Consider the following 22,568-nt stretch of genomic DNA (forward strand, 5'->3'; position numbering starts at 1 on the left):
TTTAAAAATATGATTTTAATTAATTTTTAGAGAAAAAGGAAGGGAGAGAGAGAGAGAGAGTGATAGAAACTTTGACGAGGGAGAAACATCATGGATCAGCTGTCTCCTCCTAGCCCCTACTGGGGATCGAGCCTGCAACCTGGGCATATGCCCTGACTGGGAATCGACTGGTGGCCTGTTGGTTCACGGGTCGATGCTCAACCACTGAGCAACACGGGCCAGGCTGTTTGCTAATGTTTTGTTTATAGGTTCGCCTCTGTTTCTGATTCCCTCTATTGTAAATCGTAATGCACATCACAAGTTAGAGACCTTTGAGAACCCCTACAGTCCAGAAACTGATCCGTATTTTACCAGCCTTTCCCGAAGTATCTGAGCACAGGAGCTTTTGGTCTTATCCCAATGAAGACCTCATGGCAAAGTGTTCTGTGGGTCACCAGCTGAAAGCCTGCTTTCCTTCTTCCTCATATAAGCATGAAAGCTTGATTTCCTTTTCTCCTTTCCTCCAATGTTTTAGTCTGTCCAGATCATCATCATGGTATATTTGTCCTTTTCACAGTGTATTAGTTTTCTATTTATTTCCTCTCAAAACACCCTGTCATTTTGGAGAGAAAATTTGGCTTTTTGGCTGTCACAACAGAAAGACAATCCCACATAGCAAACAAAGTTCTATCTTTAGCATTGCTTTATGTCTAGCAATAAGAGCCAGCAATTTCTTCATTTCAAAGAATCCCAGGCAGCAAATAGAAGCAGGAACAAACAGAGCTTTGGTCCGCTGGCACTGACCACACATGCGTACATTAAACTCAGATGGGCTGAGTTTCTCTTCTGGCATCACAGTTTCTCTCATGATTACCTAGGGCTCTATTGCTGATGTCAAGAAGATACTGTTGACTGTGCCCTCAAAATATGCCTTATGTCTCCCCATTTTACTACTCAGCGTCATAACTCAAGCCAAATCTTAGAGGAGTCTTCCTTGCCTTTCTTTCACATACCCTATCCAACCCGTCAGCAAATCATGTTGCCTCTTAACTCCAAAATATATTCTGAACCCACTAATATTCTAGTTGAAATCATCAGCTTCCCTTACACTTGAGCTACCCCCAAAGCCTCTGAGATGCCTTTACTCCGGCCTCCGACACATAGTTATCCTCCACAAACTTCAAACTATGAATCGGATCACATCTCTTCTTCCCTAGGCAGCAGGGAGTGTTTAATATCAGCTCTTATAACATTGTGCACAGGTTCTCCATCCTCACCTGCTGCTGCTCCTGGTGCAGAATTTCCACTCCGTCCATATTTCCCAGCATACACCCTTCATCAGGCCCTTCTGGCTTCTTGGTCTCTGCTCATTCAGTCTCCTCTATTTCAAATGCCTTTACAGTCCCTTCATGGTTCTTTTCAACTTAGCCTTCAAAGCTAGAGAATCTCCACCTCCAGGAGGCTAACCCTGACACTCTGTGTACCATGCTTTCCTATTTTAGAAAAATGTCTTGCAGATCATTTCGCAAGAGTACATTAATATGTAAATATTGCTACATTATTTTCATTGACTTCTAATGCAGAAATACCATTATTAGTCAATCAGCCCCTTGGGAGGGACAAATAGGTTACTTCAGACAATAATAATGCAATGGATACATCATTTTCTATATTTGTGAGGAAGAGTTATAAGATAAATTTCTATAAATATTATATGTAGTTGGATCAGAGGATGTGTCTCTTGAATTTTAGCACACACTGTAATGTGTCACCAGTTTATATTCCCACTAACAGTGCATTAAATCCCTGTCTGCTTCCCTTACTAATCCTCTGTATTGATATTGAGCAAACTGAAAACTAAAAAATGGTATTTACCATCTTAATTTGCAATTCTTTTACTATCATATGGATGTAGGTATCTTTCCCTGTGTTTAGAACCATTTGTATTTTATTTTCTAAAAAATACTTGTTGGGGACTATTGACTTTTCTTCTCTTGGACTATTGATCTTAGATTATCTAGAGGAATTAGGATGCTATAGGGACCTACATAATAATTCTAGAAGTTCAACTTTACCTGCTTATTTAAAGAAAAGATATAACCACCACCACCCCGCCACACACACACACACACACACCATGTTTTTAAAGAACATTCCCAAGATAACTATGCTTGAGTTTTCTATGGCTCATGGTAAAAAAAATTCAACATAGCTTGAATACACATCTTTTATTGAGGTACAATAAACTAAATCATAAACAGCTGTTGTATGTTCATAAAGAAGATGAAACTAGGACACACTGCAAATCAAATACTGCCAATATTACTGGATTTAACCATAAATTTCCAGTAAGGACTTCCAATAACTTTAAAGAGCTGAATAAAGCAGCTGAAAGAACAGAAGGAATTATAGTAACAAGATCCTGAATGGGAGGAGCACTGTTAGGACAAGGAGAAAACTGCTCATTCATTCCACATCAAAATTCTGTTGAGTGTCCTCAGGCCCTAAGAAGTAAAGGAGACATTAAAAATCTAGCAGCAGGAGACACACAATAAGCAAATGAGGAAATAAAAAGTGATAAACTGTAATACGTGTGATTGTGAAAAAAAAAAAGAAAAAAAGGAGAATAAAGGGTGTAGAACAGAGTAGTTTCCAACATTAGCTAGATGACCCAGGGCCTCTTTAGAAGGTAACAGCTGAGTAAATGTCTAGAAGTTATAACGGCAACCCATGCAGGCAGGTGGAGGTGGTAGGACAAAGCACCTCAGCACAAGGAGCAGCAAAAACCCGGGCCCCGAAGTAAGAGTAGAGAGTGGCATGGAATTTGAGGACCAGGGTGGAGTCCAGGGTGACCAAAATGAAACTGGGGAAGCTGAGAAGAACAGGAGATGAGATCCCAGAGCTCAGGAGGGGCTTTGACTCTGCATGAGGTGGAGCGTGGAGCCAAAAACTAGTATGATGGCTTACATATTCATAGCTTTGCTCCTCTAGTCATCTTGAGCAGAAACAGGCGGAGGGTAAGGAAAGAGGCAGAGGGAAAATTTAAGGGACTGTTGCAATAATCCCCAAAAAGTGATTACCTGGAAAGGATCATGGCCTAGAAGTAAAAAGAAATGCTGGACTTTGTATGGATTTGGAAGTGGAGCTGTTAGGAGGCTCCCATGGGTAGGAAGAGATGAAATCACCAGGTGGTGAGGTGAGTAGAAAAGAGGTCTAGGACTGAGCCTGGCAGCAGTTCAGTACTGAGAAGCCAGGGAAGGTGTGAGGAGGAGCGCAGGGGAAACAGGGAAGCAAACCAGGAGCGAGCACTTCAAAAGGAAACATAGCTCTCTCACAAAGGTGCACTGGAGAAGCAATGCGGACAACAGGGAGTGAGAGGTGGGGAGTGCGGACCAAAAGCCTGAATGAAATGGGCTCAGGAAAGGATGGAGGGGACAATTTGGACACAGTGGTTCAACAACTCCCCAAGGCATGTTGTTATAAGTAAAGAAGAAGACTATACCAAGAGGAAGAGGATATATGGTCAAGAAAAAATTTTAAAATAATTTTTAAATGATACAAAAATGATGCATGACTAGGATGATGGGGAACTTCAGAAAAGAGAATTAATAGAGCTGTATTTCTTTGAGTAAGCTACACAGAATGACAGTTGGTCAGTACAGCATTAACCACAATATTCTAGCTATGCCAACAGAAGAACAGATGAATTAATTGCATAAACTAATATAATGGAAAACTATATAGCAATGAAAATGAACATATAGCAACATGTAACAAAATTGATGAATCTCACAAGCATATTAAGAGAAAGTAGTCCAATGAAAGAGAATGCACACTGTATGACTACCATATGATTCTATCAATATAAAGTTCTCAAACATTCAAAGGACTACTGCATCAGAAGTCAGAATCATGGTCACCTGGAGGAGCAGGGGGAGGGAGGAAATGGAAGGGGATAGGGTCGTCGCAGGTACAAACTGCAGTCTACTTCTTGACTGGATAGGAATTCAGTCAAGAAGTGGAATTCAGTCAAGAATTAGAATTCACTATTCATTTTGTGATTATTCATTGAAATGTATATTTATGCTCTGTGTAAGGTCCTGCATATATCTTATAATGTTCAATAAAAATTAAAATAATAAAATAAAGTAAGTTATCCTGATATCTTTAGCCTTAATGGAAGAATTTAACTAGAGCCGCATGATCACTTGCTACAGACACAGTTAAAAGATGAAAGAAACTTTAAAAATTGCTGATAAAGTTAATAGTTTTTTAAATGAGGCTGCTGAATCTCTCCCTCAAAATAGCAATATTTTCTTCTTCTTGTGGTAAAAATTAATATTCCATGCAGAAGAGAGCAAAAATGGTATCCTAAAAATAATTTTTCTAACCCATGAGTGATCATCTATGCTCTTTAGATTAAACCCTACGAACAAGCCATCAGAGACAAATCAGTGCTTCTGTTCCATAAAATCCTGGCTCCTTCCCCTGGCATGTCTCTATAATAAAGCGGCAAAAATGTTCCTGACAACATTTTTGAGACAAATGCCTTAGGGACAAACTCACAGGTGGTGGCTCCTGGAGTCAGGTCCCGCACTCACCAGGGAGGGTAGATGTGGATGATGTCTTGGGGCTGCCCCCTGAGATGCTGTGCAGTCTCCTTGGTGAAGAGAACCTTCAGGCCAGGCCCAGAGGCCTCACCTTGAGAAGAGTCGCCAGCCTGCAGTCCCACTAACTGCTCACACATGGCGACTTGGATGGTGCATTCTTCATGCAGGTCTAGAATTTTCACAGTTAATACACCAGATCTGCTACCTGGAAGGGAAAGAAAAAACAAAAGGAAAAATAAAGTCTAAAAGACATGGCTCAAGTATGAATAAAGGGACATGAACGAAAGAACCATGCTCGGAGAGTTTTCTTCCCCTGGGAAAATGGTCTGCACACTTTGCAGAATGAAAACAGACTCGAACATGCTCCACTGTTTTAAAGTCCAAAACAGCCTGCGTGTTGCGTTTAAGAAATACAAAGTGTGGATTCTACCATAAAGAAACAGTCTTGTGCGTATGGAAAACACAGACCCACTATTTCACATATCAAAGGAAGTATGAGCACCTAATTGGTCCTTCTTTCTTATGTACTTCCTCCACCTCATTACCTGCTTTGATTTTCTACTTTCAAATGATGCAGGATGATGGTTGGCTGCAACTGTTCTAATGATCATAAAGGTTAAAAGTGGCAAACGCATGTGGACTGCTAGGTGTTAGGGGGTCTGGATTTAATAGGGTGAAATTCTACCTGGATTCAGGTACTAGGTGTATTATTCAGCTAGACACGTTATAGAGCATTTCAACACCTGTTTTCTCATGTGTAAAATGAGAATCACGCCAATAGCCACAATTAATATATTTAAAGATTACATGAGATAAATGAAGTTGACAGTCCTATAACTCAGAAATCCTAGATATATATTCCACAACTCTTGCCACATGCACTAGGAGACCTAACCTAGGAAGCACATCTCAGAGGTGTTTGTAAGAGCAGAAAACTGGACCTGGCATTTACCAATGGGAGGATGGGTAAACTGTTGTGTGTTCATACAACAGAAACTACACAGAAGTTAATGTAAGTGAGCCAGAGCTACATGTATCAGCACAGAGAGATCTCAAAAAGAAGATGGGTACACAAGATTGTAGAGTATGACAGTTGTGATGTTATTTTTTTAAAACACAGAAACCCATACAAGGTGGGGCAATAGTAGGTTTACAGTTGTGAGTACATGAAACACAGAATTTATTCTTGTATTATTATTATTTATTAATTTTTGTATTGTTTTCCATACAAATAACTGTAACCTACTTTTGCCCTCCCCTGTACAGTTATGAATACATATATAATAAAAGTACATAAATATGGACTAGTAGGATACATAGAAAACTCATGATAACAATTCATTCTAAAGAGAGAGAAAGAGGAATATGATTAGGGAAGGAAACTCAGAAGATTTTCAACTTATCTGCAATACTGTTTCTGTTATAAAATATGTAAATCAAAATAAGAAAACATTAAAACGTGTTATTAATTCTTTGTGGTAAATACACTTACGTTTTTCTATTACTCTGTTTTATAATTTAAAGAAATGAATTAGAGATCCAAAATGACAATGGAAGAGGTGAAAGCTACACTTGCCTCCTCCCCAGGACCAAACAGGAATTACAACTAAATTACAGAAAACTCATTCTGAATAACCAACTGAAGACTAGCTGAACAAAAGTCTTATAACAAAGGGTGTACAGAAGAAGCCCCATCGAGACTGTTCCAAACAAGTTGCTGGGGGCCCGTCACAGGCAGCATCTTACATTGGCCTCCACCACAGTCCCACCCAGGCAGCCGGGAACCAACACACCCAGTGGCAAGATTCAGACATCAGAGCAGGGTCCAATAAGCTTCACAAGCAGCATATCCAAAGGGAGATCTCAGCAGGCAACAAACCCTACTGAGGTGAACTCTGCTTTATGTATAGCAGTTCGCATGCAGTGGTCAGGGTGCAGCCTCACAGTCAGTCAACCTGAGGGTCGATTCCACGCACGATTACCCAATAGCACTCAAGACTCAATTACAACAGGGGGGGGGGGCCACATAACCCACACAAAGGTCATTTCTGGAGCACCCAGCTCAAGCAATCAAGGAGACTGCAAAACGGAATCCTACTAAGTAAGGAAATCCCACAAAGACTTGGAGTCATAGCAGATCTATCAAATACATAGAAATAAACACAAAGAGGCAGCCAAAATGGGGAGAAAAATGAAACAGGCTACAAATGAAAGAATAAGAGAAATATCCAGAAAGAGTTAAATGAAATGAAGCCAAGGAATTTATCAGACATATCGTTCAAAGTAATGATTACAAGGATGTTTAACTCAGCAGCAAGAAAAAAGACAAAGAAACCCTAAAAAAGGAGAGTCAGAAATAAATAATACATATCTAAAATGAAGAACACACTGGAAGGAATAAACACTTGGTAGAATAAAGCAAAGGATCAAATCAATGATATGAAAGACAAGGGATAAAAAAAACTAAACATAGCAAAAAATATATATTTTTTAATGACGATAGATTAAGAGAACTTTGGCACAACATGAAGTGCAAAAACATCTGCATCATAGGGATACCAGAAAAAGGAAAGCAAGGGATCAAAAACCTATTTGAGAAAATAATGACAGAAAACTTGACTAATCTAGTGACGAAAAAAAGACACAGAAGTCCAGGAATCACAGAGAGTCCCAAACACAATGGAACCAAATGGGCCCACAACAAGACACATCATAGTTAAAATGGCAAATATTAAAGACAGTTATCTACAAGGCAGCTCCCATAAGTCTGTCAGTTGATTTCTTAACAGAAACATTTTAGGCCAGAAGGGGTTGGCATGAAATATTTAAAGTGATGAAAAGGAAGAACCTACAACCAAAACTACTTTACCAAGCAAGACTATCATTTAAAAGTGAAGGAGAAATAAAGAGCTTCCCAGAAAAGAAAAGATAAAGGAGTTTGTTACCAACAAACCATTACAAGAAATGTTAAAGGGCTGCTTTAAGACGTAGAAGAAGCCCTAACTGCTTTTGGTCAGTGTTTAAGCATAGCCCCACAAACTGAAGGGTCATGGGTTCAATTTTGGTCATGGGGACATACTTCTGTTGCAGGCTCAATCCTGGCTCCGGGTTGGGGGGTGGGATCTGGCCTAAACCAGCAGCCAGATACCCCCTGAGGGGTCCCAGATTGGAGAGGGTGCAGGCCGGGCTGAGGGACCACCCTCTCCCATGCATGAATTTCGTGCACTGGGCCTCTAGTCTTAAGATAAAAAAGGAAATGGAAGGGGGGAAGAATATGAACCAGCACAATGTTACACTGAGTGGGAGAAGAGTGGGGCTAAAAACAAGTATTAAAGAAAGGCCATGACTAGGTGCTGAATATTGAATGTGCTCTCCCACAACAGGTGTTTCTTTAAGGAAAAGTAGCTCCTCTTCAATATGTGACTAGGAAAATAAGTCAGGACAGCATGAGGTCACTTTGGTACATACACCATTTATCCTGACAAGGCAGCCAGAGCCATGGTGGAAAATTAGGGTCTTCAGCAGCAAATGGAAAAAGCCCTAGGTCTGTGCACTGCATTAACCACAGGAGCATTTTTGGACATATTTTAAGAATTTCTAAAACTTGTATCTGTACTCAGGCCTCATCCTCAGCAGTGTGTACCAGGCTCGCCACCTCACCAATCAACCACTGGCAGCAGCTGCTGTCCAGAGCTTCAGGGCTACGTGCTGTCCTGCTCAAGACCAAGTGTTGCAGCTGAGCACACACTCTTGCTATGTGTGGCTACACTCCTGGCGGTGGCAGCCTCCAGCGATGCTCAGCTGCCTGCCTATGCAGCACAAGTCCTCTCTTCAGGTTCTATTTATTGCTTTTTGCGGCTCTGATGAAAAAGTGATACAGGTTTTCAGTGGTCTTCCCCAACCCTACAATTCCCATAGACCCTGCCAGATTTTCTGAGAGGCAAGATACTGCAAAAACACGTAAGTAGTGTTACAGAAGAAAAACCTTTATTATTAAGATGAATCATAGTGCTACTGACTAGAGTTTGTTTTGAAGATTTTTATTATAAATCCTGACAATAGTGCAATAACTATAAATTCTGTTCAAGGTCTGTAGCACCGAATAACTTGTAGAATAAACGCACTTGACGATACTGAGCATCACTAAACTGCAGCAGGCCTGGCGACTGAGCAGGTTTCGGAATGAATGATGAGCAGCATCACACCTCACCAGAGGGCTGGGAACAGCACTGGCTCTCCGCCCAGCACTCCAAAGTCTCTCCTGCAGATCCTCAGGCCCAGCCTTAAGGAGGAAGCAGTGGCCTGCCTTTCCGAAAAAAATAATGTCCCCATTGCGGGAGGAAAAAGCATGAGGCAACTGAGGACAATCACACATTTAAGGCAAGCTTTCAATCTGAGCACAAGATACTGGCTTTACAATTAGACTGTTGGCAATTAGATGCAGGTCGTTTGTGTGCCAGTGGGACAGCATTTTCCATAAACGCTGTACGACGGCCAAAATGTCACCTCTCTAGGAAGTGTTTCCTGAACCAGCCAGAAGCAACTATTCTTCCCTTTGAAATCCTCAAATACCTTATAATTTTAAAGAAATTTATTTTTTTTCAATTAGTGTATATTTGATATTATTTTGTACTAGAGGCCTGATGCATGAAAATTCGTGCAAGAGTAGGTCTTCCTTCCCCCCAGCTGTCGGAACCGGCTTCCCTCCGCCACCCAGGACGTGGGCGGCTTCCCTCCGGCCCTGGATTCATCCAGAAGGATGTCTGGTCTAATTAGCATAGTACCCTTTTGTTATAGACTAGAGGCCCAATGCATGAAATTTGTGCAACGGTAGGCCCTTGCAGCCCCAGTTGCCTCAATCCTCGTGGCCCCAGCTGCTTTGACCCTCATGACCCCAGCTGCCTCGGCCCTTATAGCCCCAGCTGCCTCGCGGCCCTGCAGCCCCACCCCCGCCCACCAGCCATTCCGGAAGGTTGTTCTGGAAGATCGATCCGCCGTCCAGTCTAATTAGCATATTAGCTCTTCATTATATAGAATTAGTTTCAGGTATAGAGCACAGTGGTTAGAAAACCATATACTTTACAAAGTAATCCCCGCAATATTTCAAATACCCTACCTGGGTACACAGTTAATATTACTGACTACAGTCCTTTGCTGTACTTTACAGTCCCAGGGTCATTTTGTCACTACCAATTTGTTGTTCTTAACCCCTTCAGAGCTTGTTCACTCAGTCCCCCACTGCCCCTCTGACAACCATCAGTCATTTTTTAATGGAGGAAGTTAACTACCCTCAAGAACACTGCAAACATCAAGAGAGACAACACCGAAAGCCCATAGCGCAGGGCCTGCGCCATGTGCAATAATGGCAGCCACTGTCATCAGGTAATTGTCATTATTATTAACTTTTCAAGGCATTTTCAAATCTATTATTGTACTTGATTCACAATACCCTTTGCAATAGGGTATTTGACAGGTAGGGAAACTGATAAAGTTAGTTGTTGCAAGAACTTTTTAAGGTTCGAGAGCATTATTGGCAGGTCTAATCCTACAAATTGAATATCCTTATTAGTCAAGAATCAAAATGCCTCTTAAGGCGCTGACTGGTTTGGCTCAGTGGATAGAGCATTGGCCTGCGGACTGAAGGGTCCCGGGTTCAATTCCGGTCAAGGGCATGTACCTTGGTTGCAGGCACATCCCCAGTGGGGGGTGTGCAGGAGGCAACTGATCGATGTTTCTCTCTCATCGATGTTTCTAACTATCCCTCTCCCTTCCTCTCTGTAAAAAATCAATAAAATACATATTTTAAAAAAAATGCCTCTTAAGTAAATGCCAGTTAATGATAGGAAACTGTGAATGACACTTTTCCCCTACTTTATTATGCGAACAATTAGGAGCTGTTTAAAATGCAAAGAAAGCACATTAGCTGAGAAATGAACTCCAGGGAGGTTCTTGCTGTGGAGGACATGATGAGGGTTTCAACACTGAAAAAGAAAAGGATAGCCCGTCATAGTACTAACCACTGAAGAGACAGGCCACAAAGATCAAATGGAGAGCACACATGTTAATTTATAACAACAAAAACTTTCAATAATTAAGACTCAGAAAAAGAAAATATACCACAAGACCTAGTAACTTCTATCCAAGCATAGGCCTAGCAGAGAAAAAAGTTCTTAGTTAAAAATAGAAAATATTTAACTTATTGCTCAATTAATGTATAAATGAATGACTTATTATTATCAGCTAACTGCTCTTAAAATCTCTTTGGTTTTAAATGACTAAGCAGCTACAAAATAATTGAGTAAATGATGTAAGAACAAAATATATTTGTGACTACTGGGTTAAATAACTTATTTTAAGTATATAAGTAGCTAAGGTCCAATCATAGATATGTCAACTGAAATCCTCCTAAGTGGGTTATGTTGATGAATCTATACTAATAAAAGGGTAATATGCTAATTAGACTGGGAGACCTTCCGGACGTCCTTCTGGACAAAGCCATGGTGGGGGCTGAGGCAGAGGTGGTTAGGGGCAATCAGGCCAGGAGGGGAGGGCAGCTAGGGGGCGAGCAGGCCACAGGGGGGCAGTTGGGGGCGAGCAGGTCGGCAGTGGGGGGTAGTTGGGGGTGATCAGGCCAGCAAGGGGAGGCAGTTGGTTGGCGAGAAGTCCAGCAGGCAGAGTGGTTAGGGGCAATCAGGCAGGCAGGCAGGCAGGTGAGTGGTTAGGAGCCAGCGATCCCGGATTACGAGAGGGATCCCAGATTGGAGAGGGTGCAGGCTGGGCTGAGGGACTTGCACCCCCACCCCCACCCCGTGCACGAACTCCATGCACCAGGCCACTAGTTAACCCTTTGCGGTCGTTTGTCTACTCTCAGCCACCAAAGCTTTTTTACCATTCTGGTCGTATGTCTGCTCTCAGCCACCACAGCAAGGAACCGTATGAATCTTAACTCTATTCATTCATGTATCAGTACATAATTTCTCTGAAAGCTCTTAAGTGTCTAAGCGACCTTGTCACGAACCAAAACATTGCCCCGACAAATCGGAGATATCGAAACTCAATATAAACAAACGTGGTCGTTCCACATTCGCCATGCGAAACACCGTGGCGAGCCAGTCGCCTTTTGAGAGTGAAGAAATCGACAAGCTTCGGAGATACTTCGCAGAATTTCAAATAAAGCTTTACAAGTTACGTTTAACTGTAATTAGGCATTCTCGCTTGTTAAGATATTTCAAAATAATACTCCAAAATGGCAAAAAGAAAGTTACCGAAAGAAGTGTACTGCGAATCTGAAAGTAACAATGAAGAGTTTTATTTTGGCACCTTGAATGCTGACTCTGACGTAGAAAGTGATAACATTTGTAGGGATTCTACTAGTAGTGACGTAGTTCCAAAACATAATTAATAAATCTTGTTTATCCTTCATAATCTTGCATGTTAGGTATCACTGCTCTTTCAATGGAAATTAATTCCAACCAGTACGACACCCATGTCCAAATTTAATACGACCGTAAAGGGTTAATATATAGCGTGAGGACAAATCTCATGAATACTTATATAAAAAATACAATACAAGAAATGAATGAAAGCCGTACAGGAAAGTACCAAGTGAAGCAAATTAGTATGTGGGGAGAGATATAGAGGAGAGAAACTTTTCATAATATACTGTTGCACTAACGTTAAGTTGGTCCATTTAATTATCCAAATATTGACCACATAGCAATTTGGGATTTTCCCTCGATATTATTACTGTGTCTCTCTTTATCTTCACTGATATCCAAAAGCTAGTCCATTGTCTTACTTTAAAATGTATGTCCTGCTGGTACTATTTTCTCTCATTCAGGCCAAATCATCAAGTGCTCACCATTCCTTTTTTCCTCAGTCCTCACCCATCATGTACATGGAGGCACAGAGGCAAAGACACATAAACACAGATGGGGAGAAGGGAGGCAAGACATCACAGCAAAGGTCAGGGACAGGCATCAGAGGATTTTAAAGTTGACTTGCTTCCCACGCAAATAGAACCTCCGTCCTTAATACCTGTTGCACTCACTCCAAATTAACATGGTATAATCACTGCACATTGTACTCTTTTGAAAAAGGTGTTTTATAGCTCCCCCCACCTTACCACCCCCCCCCCCAATATATATATACTAGTATATATACCCAGTACCGAATGGTCTTATTTTGGGTCATTCTATTAGTTACTTGTGAATTTTTAAATAATCTTTAACCAACTCTATGTTGTATTATATTAACTTCTGACAATTATCTAGGAACTCCTAGCTTTGTAAAATAATAAAAGGCTTATACACCATGCCTGAGTCTGGGTGGCAGGGGATAGAAGATCAGGTCAGAATGAGTTAAAGCTGGGAGAAGACAGGTCTTATACTATTGTGTGGATGGCATATTTCTTCTGAGTGTAATAAAAAGACAATGGAGAAGGCATATGATCTGCATTGTTGAGAACAGGCTGAAAGCTCAAGATAAGAAGTAGAGAGACCAGTTAGACAACTACTGTAGCAATTCAGGAGAGATGGTAATAGCGTGGACCTGGAGAGTAGAGACAGAGATGGTGAGAAATGTTGGAAACTAGATATGCTTTTAAGATAGAGCCAGTAATACTTGTTGATGGACTGTGCAGGAGGCAGCCAATCAATGATTCTCTCTTACCACTGATGTTTCTGTCTCTCTCTCTCCCTTTCCCTTCCTCTCTGAAATAAATGCAAATATATTTTTTAAAAAGATAAGAAAACAAAAGAATGACTCCAGTATTTTTTACCTGAGCAAGTAGAACAATAGAGTTAATGTTTACTGAGCTAGAGAAAATTTCTAGATGAGTAGATTTCTTTGCGTATGTGGAAGGGGGCTGGTGGCAGGGGAAAATATTGATACCAAGACATCAGTTGTAGATATAATAAAATTAACATGTCTCTTAGTTATTATAACAGTCTGGCCCTAACTTACCTCCCTAGTCTAATACCTCACCATTCTGACCTAGTGTTCATAAGGCCCACCAGAGTTATCTTTTTAGGTGTAAATTTAATGATAGCCACCATGGTATTTGAACCCTTGAATGGCTATCCACTGGATAAAATCCAAACTGCTTTGCATTGTATACAAATGGCTTTGTTATCTGTTGCTTCTTGCTGCTCTAAACTCAAATCTATAGCTCTACTCAACTAAATTGAAACTATTTCTATAATGAGATGAAAAATAGACCATAATTTACAAAAGGGTTTCATCACCATCTCCCTGGTGAGCTCTCTGAACACAAACTCTCTTTTTCCATCCAGCAGAGATTATTACTCTCCCTCATGTCATCACTATACCTTTGATTTATAAAAATTTTAAGACAAAAAATAAATAATTTCACTATGGAGGCTGTACCTGTATCAGTACCATTAAATCTGTATGCGCTGATGAACCCTAATACAAACTGACTTGAAGAACTTTGAGGACTATTTTTCCAGTCTTGATTTTACTGCCAAATCAAGATGGTTTTTACCTACCTCCCTTTACCTCAACTGGACTAGATAGGTACCTAGAGAATGCAAATTAAATGTGAGTCACCTGATGCTCCAAAAAGGAAAATAAACAAACAATACATTCCTAAATCAAATCCAAGTGATGTTTTATCTATTCACTGTTTGTATAACTGTTTTTTTAAGCTGCACTGGAAGGTGAATTATATTTATTTGCACATATTTATACTAGCTTTTCTTTTGAGAAGTTACAACTATGCCTAGTCTTTCCAATGATTCCCAAATATCTAGCAATATTCCCTATTATGTTCCAGTGAATATTCAATAAGTGAGCCTCATTAATTGTATTATCGCATTATTATTAATGCTTGGTAAATCAAAACGTTAGTTTCTGAGTAAATGTTTTAAGCTGCCGTTAGATTCATTTCATAGATAATTTCACAATACTAGTAAAATTCATAAAGCTCTTACTATAGGTCTAGATTATAACACATAAAAACTAAATTATGAAGAATTCACTTCTTTACCCGTAAAAAGCATAATTACTTTTTGTTTAAAACGTATGCTCCCCCATAATATTTTAAGTAATCTGGTAATGATGAGCAGACACATTTCTTAACCACAACTGCTTACTGAACTGTAAACAATTGTGCTTTCACTTCTTGAATCCACATTTTTTCTTGCCTTTCACCCAGTTTAAAATATTCTTTGCCAAAAGCCACAATAATTCTAAGCATGAAACAAAAATTTGAAACCCAACCCTTAAAAATAAAAAAGGACTAGACAATACTGACCAGGAATGTTTATCATAGTCCACAGAAATGAGAACAATTAGAAATTAGTGCAGCATGCTAGTTACCTGGGATCAGTGTCAGTGCTACGACCAGGCGTGTCACTGTGAAATATTCTGCGGGGTAGCCCTCCTGCTTTGTAAAGGGTGAATGGCACTAGAAGGTCCCACGTTTTAAGAACTTCAAGTAAGGAAAACATACAAAGGCACCAGAAAGACAAAATTTATATAAAACCAGACAAGAAGGGGTACTCTGGACTAACTGTTTGTGTGCCCTCAAAATCATATGTTGAAGCTCAAACCCTTATTCTGTCTAAATTTCTTCCAAGAAATTTAGGCAGAATGAGGTCATAAGGGTGTGGCCCTGATCTGATAAGGTTAGTGTCCTTATAACAGACACCAGAGACCCCTCTCTCTCTGCTGAGCACAGAGGAAAGACACAGCCAGAAGGTTATTGCCTAGAAGCCGGAAAGAGAGCTTGCACTAGACATCAGTCACAGTGGCACCCTGATCTTGGGATTCCAGACTCTGGAATTGTGAGAAAATAAATGTCTGTGGTTTAAGTCACCTAGCATACTGTACGAGTATTTTGTTATGGTAGCCTGAGCTAACTAAGATTTTGGTACCATGAAGTGGGGTGCCAATGCAATAAATACCTAAAACTATGGATGCAGCTTTAGAACTGAGTAGTGGGTAGAGGATGGAATTTTAAGGTGCATTCCAGAAAGAAGGACATTCAAGGTGATTTTGATGCAGTATCAAATGGAAATGAAGAACAGGTTATTAGAAACTAGAGGAAAGGCAATTGTTATGGACTAATTGTTTATGTCCCCGAAAATTAGTATGTTGAGGCCTTAATCCCCAAGGTGACGGAATTTGGAGGTGGGCGTCCTTAAAGAACGACGCTAATGTATCCTCCTGTAAGGATACAGTAAGGAGGGAGCTTTCTATAAACCAGAAAGCTGGTGCTCACTAGCAACTGAATCAACTGGCACCTTGTACTCAGACTTTGCTGCCTCCATAAGCATAAGAAATAAATAGCTGTTGGTCAAGCCACTCAGTCATGGTATTTTGTTACAGCAGCCTGAACCAACTGAGATAGCAAACTGTGTTGCAATGTGGCAAGGAACTTGGCTGCCCTGTGATTTGTATAAGATAGAACTTGTGAGCCATGAGATTAGATATTCAGCAGAGATTTCTCCATCTAACTTTGAAAAAAATATATTTTTATTGATTTCAGAGAGGAAGGGAAAGGGAGAGAGAGAAAGGAACATCAATGATGAGAGAGAATCATTGATCAGCTGCCTCCTGCATGCCTCACACTAGGGATCGAGCCCACAACCTGGGCATGTGCTATGACCAGGAATCAAACCATGATCAGGAATCGAACTGTGACCAGGAATCGAACTGTGACCAGGAATCAATCCTGGTTCACAGGTCGACAATCAACCACTGAACCACACCGGCTGGGCCCTCCTATCTTCTTAAAGTAAAATACAAGAGGAGAGGGATGACTTGAAGAAAGAAGGAAGCAGAACCTCAAGAGCCAGTCCATGTTGCAAAAAAGGAGAAAGCATATTGGGAAGAGCTAAACTATCACTCAATAAAGAGATTATGGGATCATACAAGCAGACGCACGGCCAATTTGTGTTTGTTCATTTGTTTGTTTTAATCCTTACCCGAGGACATTCTTCCATTGAATTTTAGAGAGAGTGGACCGGATAGGGAAAGACAGAGAGAAATAGTGATGTGAGAGAAACACATAGATTGCACGGGCCCAGGAGAAGCCTGCAACCGAGGTACATGACCATGACTGGAATCGAACCCAGGACCCTTCAGTCCGCAGGCCAACACTCTATCCACTAAGCCAAACTGGCTAGGGCAGCACTGTCGGTTTGAATTGAAGGAGACTTGTTGAACTTCTGACATTCTACAGGGATGATGAAAGCATCATTCTTCAAAAAGGGAAGAGTGACCCCAAAGAAAATTACTTCAGAGGTCATCAGGGCTGCCACTCTCACCACAGGTCCAGGGGGCAGGGCTGAATATTTCTCCTGGGTTTCAAAGGATGGGGCCACCTCATTGTTTAGGTGAGCCAACATAGCCCTTCCCTGCCTTCTGGCTGTGTGCAAAGGGTTTGAGCCTTCCCACACAGCCAGAAGGGTGAGAGGCCCAAAAGAGCCATGGGGTTGACAGGGCCACCCCTGGTGGACCTGGAGCCCAGAGCATGGAACCAAAGAGGATTTTTCTTGAGCCTCATAATTCAAGGCAATTTGCTTTGGTAGTTTTTGGACTTGCTTGAGATTCCTCACCCCTTCCTTTCTATTTCTTCCTTTCTATTTCTATAAGGGAATGTCTATTCAGTATCTGTCCCAGCATTGTATTTGGAAGCATGTAATTTGTCTGGTTTCACAGGCTCACAGCTGTTGAGAAATTTTGCCACAGGATGAATAGTACCTAGAGTCTCACCAATACTTGATTTTGATGATATTTAGATAAGATTTTGAAATTTACACTTAAGAGTTGATACCAGAAGTATTTAAGACTTCTGAGGCTGTTGTGATGGAATGAATGTAGTCAGAATGTGAGAAAGACTTGAATTTTGGGCCAGGGGTGAAATGTTATAGACTAAATGTATGTGTCCCCAAAATTCATATATTGAAGCCCGAAAGGCCAGTGGAGCTGTGTTTAGGGGCTTCCAAGAAAGGAACTAAGATTAAATGAGGTCATAAGGACGGTGGCAAGAGGGGTTAATGTCGTTATATGAATAGACACCAGAGATCATTCTCTCCTCATGTGCACAAAGAGGTCATGTGAGCATGTAGCTGGGTGGCAGCTGCCCACAAATCAGGAAGAGTTCTCTCCAGAACTGGATCATGCTGGCAACCCGACTCAGGATTCTAGCCTCTAGAAATGTGAGAAATAAATGGCTGTTGTTCAAAGCACTCAGTCTGTGATGCTCGTTATGACAGCCTAAAGTGAGAGAGATAGGAGGCTTTCCAAGGGGTGATGCATATAGGACCACCTGGTATACATATTGGCCCCTTCCACTCTGAGTACCCAAAGAGTGAGGTCTTCTTTGTACAAAATGTTCCTCACTTAAACGCCTTATTTGAGAGCACTGTAGGCCATGGTTTTGGCTCAGGATACAGGATTAAAAGGTGTCCAAAAATCACACTAAAAACAACTTTTAAAAGGTCATATAGCTAACTAAAGAGAAAATTCAGAAATACTTAAATATCTCTATTATTACAAATATAAAATCAACTGAAAAATAAAGGTGTTGAGAAAAATTTCAGAAACATAATCATAAAAAAATTACTAATTGTGAAAGAGTGCTCTAGAGCAGTGATTTTCAACAAGTGTGCCACAAGAATCTCCAAACAGGCAATACCTGACCACTCAGTCAGGGGCACTGACCTCTTTTCCCTTAGGTTGTCAAATAAAAACACAACAATAGCTGTTCAATGTGAATGAATCAGAAAAGTATACCTATTTTTTGTCAGATCAGCCAAAGTATGTATTTTTTTATGTGCTGCAGGATTTTAGTAATTAGTGTATGTGTGCCATGAGCTGAAAAAGGTTGAAAATGGAACTGCTGCTCTAGAGTTTTGAGGCTCATACTCACCCTTCTCTAAACCAGCGGTTGCCACCCGGTGGTCTGTGGACCACTGGTGGTCCGTGAGGTCCGAAAGGTTGGCGACCGCTGCTCTAAACAAGCTTGAAGAAGGCTAGAATTGCATGTACATGTGCATCAAACATCATACCCACAGAAAGATTGAAATGCTGTAAATCTGTGTAGCAAACAGCTAAAAATACACTTACTGCCCTAGCCGGCTTGGCTCAGTGGATAGAGCGTCAGCCTGCGGACCGATGGGTCCCAGGTTCAATTCCGGCCAAGGGCACACGCCTGGGTTGCGGGCTCGATCCCCAGTGGGGGGCATGCAGGAGGCAGCCGATCAATGATTCTCTCTCATCATTGATGTTTCTATCTATCTCTCCTTCTCCCTTCCTCTCTGAAATCAATAAAGAAATATATTTTTTAAAAAAAAATACACTTACTGATGTGCATTCAGTATCCAGGGTATCCCCAGTGCCATGTTATTTTTGATAGTTACTCAAATATCAACCTTCCACCCCCACCCCCTGTGTAGCAACTATCAATAAAGGATATTCTAATGAACAACTTCTATTTCATTATTTAAGTCATATTAAATTGGACCAAAATAGGCAAAATCTACAATTAGAGCAATGCATGTCAATAGGAGCTCTGCAAATTTTAGTCTTGGGTGCTATTTCCTTCCAACAACATTGTAACAAACATTAATAAGGAAGAGAGGAGAAAGGAGAAAAAAAATTAGTTAAGGGATTAAAATGAGATGATGTGAAAAAAGTGCCTCTCTTGAAAGGCATGCAGTGAGAGATCAGGGAATTCCAATCATGGAAAAAATGAAAGTAAAACACAGATAGGGACTATGAAGTGAAAAACGCTCAGAAAATGATTTTACCTGGAACCATATATACGGCAAGGTAAAAGAGCAACACAGAAATTTAAAAGTAGAAATACCCTAAAGCTTTACAAAGCCAACTTTTCTCAGTAAAGAAACTGAGGCACAGATCAAGTGACTGAGTTGGGACCAGAACTGACCTCTACTGACTAGGATCATTGTTGCACCCCAGTGTCATGAAATATTTTAAAATTTGCCACTGACATTTATCTACGTACTTCATAAACACTTCCTGAGTTACCAGGCACTGCTCAGGGTTGCTGGTAAGCACAATATATCTGTGTAGCACTTTACAGTTATTATTTACTGATACTTTGTATGATTACAACAGGATATGGGAAGTATAATTACAGACAAAGAGAGAACACTACATTGGGCCTTGTAGTCAGGCTTATGTGATGAAAGACAGCTTTTCACAGGAAGGAGGCATTCAGTGTTGTGCGCACGAGTAAGGTGGCACAGAAAGGAAGCAGTAGGAAATGAGACGGCATCAGGTAGGCACAGAAACCAAAAATGTCACACTTGAGAGTCTAAGAGTGATGAACATTTATTCCAAGGACAAGAGGCAGTCCATAGAAATGTTTTAACTTTTTTTATTAATTTTTTTACAGAGAGGAAGGGAGAGGGATAGAGTTAGAAACATCGATGAGAGAGAAACATCGATCAGCTGCCTCCTGCACACCCCCTACTGGGGATGTGCCCGCAACCAACGTACATGCCCTTGACCGGAATCAAACCCGGGACCCTTCAGTCTGCAGGCCGACGCTCTATCCACCTTGCCAGACCAGCCAGGGCAATAGAAATGTTTTAAAGCAGAAGAGTGGCAGTATCAGATTTAACTCTTTGAAGGATAACCTGGATAGGTGAAAAACTAGGAAAGGGCAGTGGCAGGGAGACCAGATGGAGACTGACACAATAATCTAGGCACATGGGAGTTTTGAGGTGACAGATATATTGAAAAAAATGTACAAGAAAACCCAATAGAAGATTGCGAGGTTAATGGGTCAGGGAAAGGCAAGTACCAAGGCCTGTAGGATGCTTAGATGCAGGTGTGGCGGGGGCTGGGCCAGGAAAAACAGTGGGACACAGAATTACCTGACCACCCAGAGGTCCTGGGGGAGGCAACACGAAGATCCCTAATTACCCAGGAAGGGCACACAGAACAAAAAGACGGCCAGGACAGAGCCCAAGGAACATCTGTTGAAGCTGCACACTACAGGAGGAGACGGCAAAGAACCGAGAAGGAAAAGGAACACGGGAAAAGGCGAACCGGGAAGAGGTACTGTCCTTGAAGAAGGGCCCAGCTGCGTGAGCTGTAAGAAGACGGCAGGTAGGACGCTGGTGGAAATGAAGCCGTCACACGGGATGGAACGGGGTGTGAAATAGGTCTCAGGCTACTCTTCGAAATCACTGTAACAATACAAAAGCAATGCTTTCACTTTTTTCCAACTTTACCAGGCATATTATTAATCCAAGAACTTATCCTATTTGAGGTTAAAACGTTTCCTATTGTATGATGGATAAACAACAACCCACTCTTAGATTTGTGCTACATGGACTACCAGAGCAGGGCCACCTAGCCTGTCAACTCACTGTCCCTTGGTGATCTTTCCTGAAAGATGAGGAAAAGCAAAGTGTGGGCATGTACTTTCAAATAGGTTTCTCTAGGCAACAGAATCCCAAATGGAAAACCTATCACTCCTTTGAAAATAAAAATGAGCCAAAGAAGTTTGGAAAACTAGATGGGTGGAAAGGTTAAGATGACATACACAAGATTTCATAGCATGGACAAATGCCAGTATGAAGCTGAACCAGGCTACAGGGTAAAATGACAACTGGTTGAGCAAGCCAAAAACAATGCTGCCTTATCAATATCAATACTTTTCTAAAGGTCAAAAACAGAGTTTCTGACACACAGATAATTTTCATCATTAATAAGGTTCCAATTTAACACTATGAATGAACTGTTATTTATCAACCCACATGTGGAATTCAACAGTAAATATGTTTTACCCACTTCATAATTCATTTGGAACAGGCTCACTTTGCAGTCTTATTTTTGGATCATCTACAATAGAAAACATACATAAAGAAGATCTGGGGTGGGTGGGATCTGGGTGAATGGAGGCAAAGGGGATAAAATGGGGGACATCTGTAATACTTTCAACGATAAAAGTAAATGTTAAAAAAATAACATAAAAATCCCTTTAGACCTCAGGCCTATTAATCTTAAAACTATGCAACAGCTATTTTTTCATTTCAGGTAAAAAAGAAATGGAAAAAGCATCATTTAATTCTGCTGTATTACCAAACCTCATTTCATAGATTTTTATGTAGAAAAATTCACAAGAAATAATTTATTTCTAGGAATCAAGATGAAAAGGTCGACAAAATCAGCTAAGGTGTGACAGATACATTAGCCAGAGAGTTGAGTTTGGTATTTAGTATCCCTTCCTCTATTTCTCTGGTCCTATCATTATTTTCAATAAAATTATAAAATAACTTGGCATTTGGAAAGTCGAGTATGAACTCTTTACTCTTTGGTTAACTTCCACTTAAAATGATCACTGGAAATTATAGTCATTTAGGACATGAAATCATAGCTCGAACAGTAGACAAAATAATATCAGTTTGCTTCCTGACTTGAATAACTCAGCCACGAATATGCGTGTGAATTCTTTTCACCCATGACTACAAAGGACCATATTAAATACCACTGTCGCACTGAAATGTGGCTATGGGTATAAAAGAGACAACAAAATAAAGCTCAAGCCCTGACCAGTTTGGCTCAGTGGATAGAGCATCAGCCTGCGGACTGGGCCCCGGGTTTGATTCCGGTCAAGGGCATGTACGTTGGTTGCGGACACATCCCCATAGGGGGCCGATGTTTCTCTCTCATCAATGTTTCTAGCTCTCTATCCCTCTCCCTTCCTCTCTGTAAAAAAATCAATAAAATATGTTAATAAATAAATATAAATAAATAAATAAAGCTCAAGCGCTGTGTTGGCTTTCTGGTTTTACTGGGTAGAGGGAACCTGGAGGTAATCCAGAGATCACTCCCTAACCCAGAAGAAGGGGAAGTTAAGAAAAAGAACTGCAGCAGGACCTGTCCAGCCAATCAGAGCTAAGAAACAGAGTCCTTCCATGGAAACAAAGGGTAATAAATTAAGGTAAATCAAAGAGTTTAAGGCAGCGGTTC

The 22,568-nt window shown here is 40.8% G+C and overlaps 1 protein-coding gene across 1 annotated transcript in view; it reads right to left on the reverse strand.

Annotated features, from left to right (window-relative positions):
• SPIDR (scaffold protein involved in DNA repair) overlaps positions 1-22,568 on the reverse strand; it is a 273,150-nt gene that overhangs the window by 157,396 nt on the left and 93,186 nt on the right. Inside the window, exon 8 of the mRNA XM_081110967.1 lies at positions 4,581-4,794. Coding sequence (XP_080967093.1) covers positions 4,581-4,794 — 214 coding nt within the window. The remainder of the gene's footprint in view (positions 1-4,580; positions 4,795-22,568) is intronic.

This window comes from Myotis nattereri (genome assembly GCF_964212035.1).
Source record: "Myotis nattereri genome assembly, chromosome: 17".
Classification (NCBI taxonomy): domain Eukaryota; kingdom Metazoa; phylum Chordata; class Mammalia; order Chiroptera; family Vespertilionidae; genus Myotis; species Myotis nattereri.